General features: G+C 35.3%; 2 protein-coding genes across 2 annotated transcripts; both read right to left on the bottom strand.

Annotated features, from left to right (window-relative positions):
• On the bottom strand, positions 1-8,015 carry LOC142613176 (uridine/cytidine kinase UKL1, chloroplastic). Its single transcript, XM_075785400.1, has 14 exons — positions 7,593-8,015; positions 7,182-7,273; positions 6,525-6,594; positions 6,276-6,394; positions 5,927-6,023; positions 4,557-4,636; positions 3,830-4,024; positions 2,941-3,024; positions 2,770-2,830; positions 1,742-1,802; positions 1,433-1,526; positions 1,242-1,314; positions 468-550; positions 1-376 (listed from the first exon to the last, which is right to left on the bottom strand). The coding sequence occupies exons 1-14, from the start codon at positions 7,813-7,815 to the stop codon at positions 230-232; spliced, it is 1,479 nt and encodes a 492-aa protein (XP_075641515.1). The 5' UTR covers positions 7,816-8,015; the 3' UTR covers positions 1-229.
• A 2,585-nt stretch (positions 8,016-10,600) lies between these two features.
• Positions 10,601-11,521, bottom strand: LOC142621936 (mavicyanin). The gene is made up of 2 exons (XM_075795318.1): positions 11,244-11,521; positions 10,601-11,150 (listed from the first exon to the last, which is right to left on the bottom strand). Exons 1-2 carry the CDS (start codon positions 11,509-11,511, stop codon positions 10,813-10,815), a joined length of 606 nt encoding a protein of 201 aa, XP_075651433.1. The 5' UTR covers positions 11,512-11,521; the 3' UTR covers positions 10,601-10,812.
• Positions 11,522-11,775: the final 254 nt, after the last annotated feature.

Here is an 11,775-nt window from a genome sequence, read left to right on the forward strand (position 1 = left end):
TTAAGTAAACTGGCAATCATCTCATTATGCTCTGTTGAAGATTCTTAGTAAAATATTTGACAACATAAATGTACCATAGAAAGGAAAATAGCAGCAAAGCTGGCTGCTATGAAATTCATATAAATGCGTCTGCAGATCTTCTGTCTAGTAGTTTGAATAAAAAACCTAATTCAAAGGCATAGGCCCGTCCTGTTATGGCTCAAAATCTTCACATTTCAACGATCACCAATCAATCGTCAGTACCAAAATAACGATCACCAAACTCACCCAAACCTGGTATGACACGGTATTCTTCATTCAGAGAAACATCAATCTCAGAGGTGACAATTTTCAAGGATGGGAACCTTTTGCTAACACACTGAATTCCCTCAGGGGCCTGAAGTCAACATAACGCAGTATAAGTTGGTGTACATGGACATTACAAGAAAATGAGTAATTAATTTGCAAACGGCAAGAAAATGACTTACAGAGATGAGGTTTAGGAATATAATGTAGGATTCTGGTACACCTTTCTGTATGAGTAGTTCAATTGCTTGGTTAGCAGAATTCCCTAGAAAGGCAACAAGATAGATTTCTAATCATCAGCATGCAAGCATAGCATCAATAGAAAACACAGAATATCCCCTAAAAGATAAGCCAGATCTATAATATACCATGGCTATTAAACAATGAAATGTACTGTACTACACACTATTTATAAAATTATATGCACATCCATCACATATTCAATTACTCCATTGGACAGCTTAACAGCTCTGCATATACATAGAAAAAGTCTATGATATAGAACAGTTAACAAGTACAGAACTTTACAGCAAGGAAAGATTGGAGGCAAATACACCAGTTAAGCATGAACCAAAAAAAAAAAAGAGCATAAACTGCCAGACATTGGATGTAAGGCTCAAAAGAAATTCATTTAACGAGAGTAGGATGTGCAGGCAACACAAGGCGAAGCTGTATAAACGCATGAAGATGGAACAGAGCAAATGATCAAACTTTGTAAGCAGAATTGTTTTTCTTTCTTTAAAATTTATGAAATCTCCTTCTCCCCTTCCCTTCTCACACATACCATCTCCCATTCAATAAATAATCATTTATCCAAAGTGAAAAAGAAATGAAAACAAGAATGACAAAAGGTTTTAAGAAATTCACTTCTGTTGGCCTATTCTTACATGATGCAGTGTTGGTAGAAATCAAGTAAAGGAAAGGACAACAGATTTTTATGGAAATCAAACAAGTACCTGTAGCAAGAACCGGGTCTAGAAGCAGGACATGCCGTTCAGATATATCCTTGGGAAGCTTCTCATATATAAGCTGCTTAAAGCAAGATGGCAAATCTACTGTTAAATTAATTATATCCAATTCTTAAAGAACAGAAAGCATGGCTCTAGTTCAAAAGCAAATTATTTCTTCTACAAAATAACACAATTACCTGCTTGCCATTATCTCCATCACGATGAATTAAAATTTTTCCAATTTTTATTCCTTTACAGCATGCACGCAAGGCATTTTCCATGCTTTCACCACTATTACATAAAAAACAAGAAAAGATGTTAGCATTTTAAAAAGAAGTCACAATACTGCAAGACAAGTTTTCCATGTTGATGGGCTAATGAGAATTGAGATTTTTCATGTTTACAGTATAAGACGGATACTCAGACACAAGGCATGTCTTGAATATACAAGACTCGTTACTAGAAAACTAAAAACTGCCAAAATCAATACCTGATCCAAAGCTCACCTTCGAACGATGGAAACCCCACACAATTTCTTGCAAAAGTCAACCCCAGTATATACCGATGCTGAAATAGAAGAATAACAATACTTCAGAGAAATTCCCCTTTTCTTCTGATGAATAACAAAGAACTTTATTAAACAAAACACAAATTCAGGTAGTCAAGTACACATTTAATGTACAAGAGAAATGATAATAATACTCTGAGAGCTCTAGCTCACACAAAAACAAATCTCAGAAGTAAAAGTTTAAGCTGAGTCAAAGGAGTTTTAATTCCCTAGAATATCCTAGCATTAAGATCTCTCCAAATACCCCACATCAAACAAAGGATAGCTTTCCACACCTCTAGCGTTTGACGCTTCTTGTAACTGCCTCTTCAACAAGTCAACATCTCCTTCAGAGACTTAGACCTCACCCATGGGACATGGTTCTCAAGTTTAAGCTGAGTCAAAGGAGTTTCAATTCCCTAGAACATCCTAGAATTACGCTTTCTCCATTTACCCCACATCAAACAGAGCAGGAAGGCTTTCCACACCTCTAGCATTTGATGCTTCTTGTAACTGTCAACAAGTCAACATTTCTCTAGCAATGTTGCAATGCAAAAAGTGTGCTAGCACAGACATGGTTCTCAAGATTTTTTGAGTTTAATATATTAACCATACATGCTAATCTATATTTAAGAATAGGTTTGCATGCAAAAAAATCATGGATTATAAAATGGTCATGAAATGACAACTACGAAATAAGTTTATGGACAGAAATACTTTACACTCTCCTGATTGTAAACAATGGTAAGAAAAATGAAATCTTTAATAAGTGCTTAAACAAGGTGGGACACAGGCAGACATGAGCACTTATCCTCAAGCAACCAACATGCTTTACTATTATGAGAATTGTACAAAAATCATAGATTTAGGAATTTACTTCTTGCGTACTTGGGTTGTTCCCCCATAGTGTCTTCTAATGAATCAACCAATTAAAAGAAGTTTACGGGTTAAAACAATTTGAGAAAATTGAACAACCAGTTAACACACCTGTTGGAGTAACTACTTGCTTCTCAGTGAATGGCAGATGGCCAAGGCCATGCTCCACAACCTGAAAAATAAAATCAACATTAAGTGGTTGCATTATGCATGTTATAAGACACAGGGTACTGAAACTCATGTCAATTATGAGCTTCGGCTAAGCCATGCAGCAGAAAGTACCAGACGAATGAGTCGATCTGAATAAAATACAAAGTCATGCTTTGATATTTCCCGGTCTCTAATCAGCGTATGCATACCCCTTATCTGAAACAAGGGTCACACATATGAGTAAACAATGACTAAATTGCATATCAGAGTGCAGGGTGTACGGTAGAAATCCATACAAAATCTTAATATTCAACCATAGTTGTGTTATTGCCATTGCCTGTTGTTTGTTTAAAATCTGTTGATGTGCCATAACACAGTTGCTGGAGAGATTATCTAGTCCTCAGAGAATCCCACATGGTATGCATAATAAAGTACGCCATTCTAAAACTAACAGGCATGGAATCAACCATAAGGCGTAATGATACTATAATATGAGGGTAAGGGATTGGTTATCCTCTTTTTTCTGTTTTAGTGACAGTACGCCAAGTCAATCATTCACACCATCTGACCTCTATCTCTGGTAATTCTTTGCTAAAACTCAATTTTTTTGCTTTTCCATTTGAATATTTAAAAATAAAAAAAATAAAAAAACCATCCATTTGGTAATTACCTGGGACAGGTTACATGCCGCATGGTGACTTGTTTGACTATTTATCTAACATACTTTCTTTTTTTGATAAGTAATTTATCTAACATACTTTCAATATCTTCAAACTACTAAACGCCAACTTTAACCTCATCTAATGCCGCTTTTGTATCTATTCTACTTCACCAATCATTATTGACATAATTTGAGGCTATGAACCATCAATGGAACAGGAACTGTTTTGTGCTTAAAATAGAGAAGTCTAGGCAATGCCCATCAAACTTTCTTTTGTCCATAAAACAAAATCTTTCTGGAGAGAAATTTCAAAGGTACAAAAACATAATAAGTTAATAACACAATCACACAAACACATACCTGAAATGTTGACTGAATGACATACACATTGGGGTATATTTTACAGAGGTCATGCTGACCAAGCTTAGTTCGGATATGTTGCACAATCAAATCAATGGCAACGTGATTATCACCTCCCCGGGGAATAATCACATCGGCATACTTCTTTGATGGGAGAACAAAATCATCAAAAGCAGGTTTGACAAACTTTGCATACTGCACAATTAAAATAATTCTTTCAATGTATCAATTACAATATTGTCATATATTTAAATATAATAAATCTTCCAAAGCACAGGATCAAAATTTCCCATAGTTCACAACCAAAAGTTACCAAAGTAGCAACATCAATGTAAATGCATGTCAAAAGGCCCAAAACCATACAGTGCAATGAGTAGAAGGTGGATTGAAATTAAAGCTAATGCAGCTTAATAAATGAGCTGCATACTTGTAAGCAGCCTATCACCATATCGCGATAGTCAAGGCACTCCAAACTCAAGAAGCAAATGAAAATAGTCATGGATGTTGGATAATAGTGCATTGTGCTGATGTTGCTTTTGAATTGTGATAGGAAAATGCTTTTGCATCAATACAATTATGATTCAATAACACTTCATTTAAATGAACTAAATAATATTACATATCATGGAACTTGAAAGAAATGCTTCTGCTAGTTATAACTTAGAAATCTCAAGGGAAATTTTGGGTAAAAGTCAACTACAAAGACAGATATCACTAAGGGACTTACCTGTTCAAGAACAGAGTTTATGTCCCTGCCCCTCTCAACTGTGTCACGTCTTATTCTACGAGCAAGCCTCACATCAGCATCTATAAAGCAATCATTCACCCAAAATAATATAGTGAGGAATTTGAGAGGGAGAGGGTGAGTAAAAGAGAAATGCAATTAACAGCAAAAATTATAACCAGTCTATATTAGTCTGTCAAATGTTTGGAAACATAGGATTGAAAATGAGTCAAGCTGAGGCTTAGTTTGGCTCATTTTCTTAATGAACAAGCAAGCCACCAAGGTTCTTCTAATGTGGAATCTACACTTATTTTTTCCTTGATATCACATTGCTCATTTGTTCTTCCCCAATGGGACTTTGAACCATAATCAAAGTTGCATATTCTCTATTTCATGAGAAGCAAGGGATTGTACCTTCCCAAAAATCGTCCCTCACTATATCCATGGTTCATAGGTGCATGTGCTATGTAAACAGCCCACCACATGGGTTCATATTGCCTGATGAGATGTATTATTAATTTCTCTATGACATTTTATCTAATGACAATATAATAGCATAAGGTATAAAGCCTAATGATAAAATGTAGTCCTCATGGGGCTTCATTCTTTGCTTAGCCAATCACATTGAATACAGTCTCAAAGTACTCATAAGCTTGATGAGCATCTATTGATTTGAGGTTGAACTTCAATTCTAGGCACAAGTCAAACACACTTTAACCCAAATCTTTAGGTGCCTTTCATCCAGAAAATGTCAAGCCTTTACGTGTTTGGCTTGGCACAACTTGCTTGCAATCACACACACACACACACACGTAATGCAGACCCAGGCTTCTTGGCAATTTTTGGAAAACAACATCCAGAAAGCTTTCAACTCGTATAACCAGGGACACCATGTGGGAGATGTTTAGAAATACCCAACTCATCCAGACCCTTATTGCCATTTTTGGATTGATATGCATCATATAAATAAGTCATAGGCGCTAGCTTTTGTGTGTTAACAATCAAAATGCTTCCCTTAAGATAGTTAGTAAGAAAGACAACATTCCTGTCCACCCAAATGCCAAACACACCCCCAAGGCTTGCAAATAGTGATCGACTTGTGACTGCATAGCTTGAACAGCAACAAATAAACTTCCCAATCAACTCTAGAATTCTCTAAATATCTCAACTGGTTGGGAGAAAGAGAAACGGTAAGTTCAAGAAAAGAACTATACACAATTTTGATACATATACAAAAACATAGCAGGGAGATTGCAACAAGAAAGCCTCTCGTAAATAATTTAGCTCTAATAATAAAATTGATAAATGACCATGACAGAATACAAATGAAATGATGAAGATGATGATAGACAACCAGATGAAAGGAATCGAACCAGTATCAACAAAAATCTTCATATCCATCAGGTTGCGGACACGTTGGTCATGGAAAACCAGAATCCCCTCTAAAATAATAACATCAGAAGCATTTACCTGGCAAATAATTTTGATTAAGTTTTTTGGAGAAGTGACAAGAATAACTCTTGGCAGATCAAAAATGGATAAACTCAATTTAACTATAAATTGAGTTTTATCAAAACAATTTATCATTCTCTCAGAAAGTTAATAACAGTAAATCCTAAAACCTAATGTTTATTCAGCTCAGACCTATGTTGACTCTACAGTGTCCATAAACCAATTGAAGGGAAAAACCAATAAGGGTTCAAAATGTTGTGAAGTCAGTACCTGCCGAAAACTATCCTTGCAGCGACGATGTATCTTAAAGTCATAAATCGGAACCTGGTAAGGTTGCCCAGCTTTGAGCTTTTGAATGCAATCCAGAAGCTGCTCAGTATCAAATGCATCTGCGATCAACAACCAAAACAAAAATCAACAAAACTTGTTCAAAATGATCTTGAAAAACCAAAACACTACCAAAAGCAAAATTACATCAAAAATCATGCAAAGTTTTGCGTGACCACAAATAAGTTTTACCGGGATGATCAAAATTATACTCATTGACGCGGTCAGATTCTTCAGCAGTCAAACCTCGGTAAAACGAGTCCTATAACATTGCCATACCGAATAAACCACAATATTAGTCAATATCATACCGTTAAGTCTATTGACACAAGATTTTCACAACTATTGACATGGTCTATTGTTGATTGGTACACACCAATGAGCTATAGCTCAATTAGCACTTCCTTCTGTCATAATAATGGGACAGAGGGTGACATTGTGAGTTCAAAACCCACAGAGTGCAATTGGTACATAACAAAAGCAATGTCAGTGGCAGGTGTATATGTCACTAAAGTTGCTCAAATTACAATTTGCCACCTCAACAAGTTGTACACAATAAAAGTGGTGTCAGTAATAGGCACAAGTGTAGCTAAAGTTGCTCCAATCACAATTTGCCACCTTAACAAATTGTACACGATAAAAGTGGTGTCAGTGATAGGCGCATGTGCAACTAAAGTTGCTCCAATCACAATTTGCCAACAAAGTGTACATGATAAAAGTGGTGTTAGTGATAGGCGCGTGTGTAAATAAAGTCGTTCCAATCACAATTTGCCAACTTAACAAGTTGTGTACCTAGCATTGCTTGTAACATAATGGTTTCTATTTCTATAACAAGAGAGAAATTGCAACCTGATTGACGAGCACGACACGGTGATCATGGAGTTGCTGGATGATCATGTCACACACGGTGGTCTTACCCGAAGCCGTACCGCCCGAAACTCCTACTCAATTACCGAAACAATAATTAACAATCTAAAGCAACAAACACAACGAATAACTATAAAATAAAACCCTAAGAATATTGCTACGAACATAGATAAGCGGATGTGGATTTCTTCCTATAAAGCACTTTCTACTCCAATCTTCAAGATCTAAAGGAAAAAAAATGAAAGCGAATTTTGGTTTTGAAAAGGAATATTGAGAAAGTGCGTAGTGCGATGTAGAAGCAAGCAAAAAAGTGAGAGTTGTAAAGGAAATTGTTTAATTCATAAAATTGAAGAAATGGAAGTGAGTTTTCAGAGTTGAGAAGTGGAATTTTACCGATGACGAAAGGCTGCTTGAGGGCGTTGGAGTCAGTTAGAGCCGATGAGGAGGAGGAGGAGGAAGAGAAAACGGAAGCGGGAACGGGGGAGCGGTGAGCGGCGGGGGAAGAAGTGGAAGAAGACGGAGGAGAAGAGCGGAGTCCGTCGAGACGGAGGCCGGAGAAGTGGGGCCCAGAAGCCGCCTCCATAACGTAGTCAATTGAAGTCGTTTCCTCTGGCATCGCTTCTCTTTCTCTTTCGCTTCTTCACTCTCTGATCTCTCTCTCTCTCGCGCACGCACACTCTCTCTTTTACTTCAGCGGAATTCAAATGAAAAGAGTCCAATTCTGGAAGGAAATACTAAATGCTACTGCCTTCTTTTCATGGCACTTTTCACGCTCTTTTTTTCAAGATTTTTTTTTTCCCCAAGATTTTTAAATACACGTGCTCGGATCCCTTTGGTTGGTTGATATTTATATGTAATTTGGTTATGCCATCCATTTCCATTAGTAATTTGGTAACACTACTTGGATAATGAGACTTAACAGACCACACTTATTTGTCACTTCACAAACAGATTATTATAAAAAAAATGAAGCGAAATCAAACGTTTATGATTCTGATCGTTAGATCTCAAATAAGTGCCGTCCATTAAATCAAGTTACCCATATGGTTTTAAGTGTCATCCATTAAGACAAGTTACTCATATAATGTCTAGTATCCATTTCACTAAATTGTTAATGAAAGAAAACAATGTGGTATTCTAGAAGAGGTACTACAACGTTGAGGAATCCCTTTAACCCCAAGAAGTAAGTGATGGTTTATTTTTGTTAACGAGTGCACTCATGCATTTGTTTAGATAGAATTTAATGGGTTCTATTGTATTGGAAAACGATAAAAACAAATAAATAAATACTTATTTAACTAATTCATACTCTAAAAAATAAAATTAATTAATTAATTATGGATTATGTTAATCGATATCCTTAAATCAATTATTAATAAACCATTTTAGGAAAGTTTTTATATCATTTTTATGGAAAATTAGAAAAAAATTGTTAAAACATTAACTACCTTTTTTTTTTTCTCCTTTTATAGAATTTTTTCCTAAAATGGTCTATAAGCAAATGCCCTTAGAAGATTCATTAACTTTTTCTATTATTAATCGTAATAAAATAGTCAATTTTAACTATTGTCCAATCATCAACCGATCCTTAATAAATGAGTAGTTCTAGATCCATAAATGAACCTACTTTTTTTTTTTTCACTAATTAAAGCATCCACAGCACTCATATATGAACCTACTTTTTTTTTTCACTAATTAGAACATCCATAGCAGTGGAGTTATTTTTTTTAGCTATTTGGTACCATAAAAAGCTACTTTATCTATTTTACCTACTCATTTTACAAAACTTCCAGCAGCAGTGGATCTATTTTAGCTTTCAATACAATAAAATAATATAAATATCACAATAAAATAATATATCTACTACAATAAAATAATACATCCCACCACTGCCACCACCACTTCATACAACCCACCACCACCACCCGGCCCACAGTCTACTCTTACCACCACCAAAATCAGCCTACAACTACCTAAGAAAATTAACCCACAACCACAAAAATAAAACCCATAGAGCTTCGATCATAAACCCAACAATCCGAAACCAGAAAAATTCCATGAATCCAGAAAAATTCCCACATAAAGGAGTGAACGGAGAGTGGAAGGCTTCGGCAGAGAGTGGATTGGCCGGTGAGAGTTTGAGCTTAAGAGCTGATCTGAGGAGAGAGGGAGAGAAAGAGAGGGACGGGCAAAAAAAGAAAAGAAATAAAGAATAAAAAATAAGTAAAGAAATAATATTTTAATATGTGTTGGAATTAAAAATATATTTTAAAACTTTAGTTTCACCTTTCGTATGAAACCAAAAATAGCTTCGTATGAAAGTTTGAAACTAAAAAACTTTAGCTTTATATACATTGATGTAGAACATATTTTGTGTTTTAGTGAATAGTTATTTTAGTTTCATTATTGTGAATGTTTTTACATTGCGTAACCATGATGACAAAAAGTAGAGAAAAATATTGTAGTCTTATATATATATATATATATATTTGGATAAGCTTATAATTTTTCTTAATAAATTACTATTAGAGAGTAATTTTGCTTCATATAGTAATTATTAACTGCAAGAGGCACGTGTTGGATTTAATAAAGCAGGAAGCTATGTATCTCGATTTTCTCTTCTTGGGTGTGTCAAATTTGGACTACCTGGGAATAGAAAAAGATTTAACGGCTGACGGAGTCACAGAGTGACAGCCAATTTCAAAGAACCAGCAGATTTGAGAACACTGCTATATCCATCAGGATCAAACCTTTACGGCAAGGAATATTCTTTTTTTTTTTCGTAAAAATAATAAATATAAAAACACGTGAATCCAAGCCATGTCATAATTTTCAACTTACATCATTTTTGTTTTTTGTTTTTATGATATAAAGAAGTGATATCCCAATTTTTTGTGGTATAATTTTATTCCATTTTTATGAAACTCTTTTTCGAAATCTCCTGAACCAATAGCATACTCGATAAAATTTGAGATTTTTTAATTTACGGCACTTTTTTAAATCTATTTTATTATCCGAAATATTATCTGCAATGTAAAAGAACAATTTGGTTAAGTGGATCTTGAAAATATAAATCAATTTATTACCATAAAAGAAAGAAAATCTTAATCAATTCAATCCATGTCTTTAAGTAGATAATCATGGAAAAAAAATATTTGAAACCAATAAATTGTCACATTTCCTGACACCGGTTGAGGCCATCCCAGTTTGGCGTTTGCATCTTTCCTGCCTTGCAATACATTGCTTGTACTAAAATTATGAATATTATTTTGGACTCAAACTATCATTATGGATTTTGATTTGATTTGATTTGATTTGATTTGATTGTAGATAAATGATTCAAGCTACGAGAGAAATCACCAAATGTGAAGCAGAATCCTCACTGGCGAGGTTGATTGATATACTACAAAAAAAAAACCAGGCTAGGGTTAAAGCAACCCTGCCATTTTTATTCACCTCTTATTTCAAATATCATAATCAAACAAAGAATATACAAGTAATGCCTTTGTTTTTCAACTCAAACTTCAATACTATCATACTGACTACAATTTTAATCCCTCAAATATCAAACCAAACAGTACCAGGTGAATCTATATACCCAGCCTTCATATCCTTAAAACACATAGAGCAAAAAGGTGGCGAAGAATGCAACAACCATAACAAATGAAGCAAAAGATCGAGAGGCAGAAGCATCAGAAGTTGTAGGTGAAGATGAAGATGATGCTGGAGAAGAGGGTGCACTCCCTGTGACTGTCTTGATCTTTACTTTCATGCCTTGGCTGCAGTGGCCTAATGTGCCACAAGCAAAGTAACGCGTGCCAGCCTTGTTCAATTTGACAACATCACTGCCACTGCTCTTGGAGTCTAGTGCAGTACCAAGGTCACAGTTCTTGTAGGCACTCTCACTAGCAAGTTCAACAACACTGTGCAACCCTGTTGTGTACTTGAAAACTGTCCAAAAACGATAATTGATTTATAGAAATGAAGTTAATAACAAAGCAAGGCTAAGTTCTTAACTAGCATGGTTAAGAATAAGAAACATACCGAGTTGGTCGCCAACTTTGAAGGTTTGGCCTGATGTCCATGAGTTGTAGTCTGTGGATTCATCCCAACCTTGGCTTCCTCCAACAACATGTTGGGTTGCCAAGGCTTCCTTTGTGATAAAAGCAACAAACATCAACACCAAGAAAATTGTGTTCATGGTCGCCATTACTTCTTCCTTCTCTTTAGTCTTTACTCTCTTTTTTTTTGGGGTCTGTTTGAGCAATCCAATTCCTACAACTATATATGCAGAAAATTTACCTGTAAACATCCAAAGTGTCTCTATAATTATATTATTAGTTATTACTCCTCTTTTTCTTACACAAATGGAACAACATTCAAAATATTGATGACACATGGTACCCCTATAAGCTACAACAACAAGAATCCTCCAATTTCTCATATTGCAACATGAAGCAATAAGTCTGTACAACCTAGCTCAGCAGGCATTCATGTAATTCTGGGACATAGTAAGGGCATGATTTGTGAAGTGCAATATTTGTTCAGTGTTTGAATTGCCGGCTAAGCAAAATGT

The sequence above is a fragment of the Castanea sativa genome, chromosome 1 (genome assembly GCF_040712315.1).
Source record: "Castanea sativa cultivar Marrone di Chiusa Pesio chromosome 1, ASM4071231v1".
Taxonomy (NCBI): Eukaryota; Viridiplantae; Streptophyta; class Magnoliopsida; order Fagales; family Fagaceae; genus Castanea; species Castanea sativa.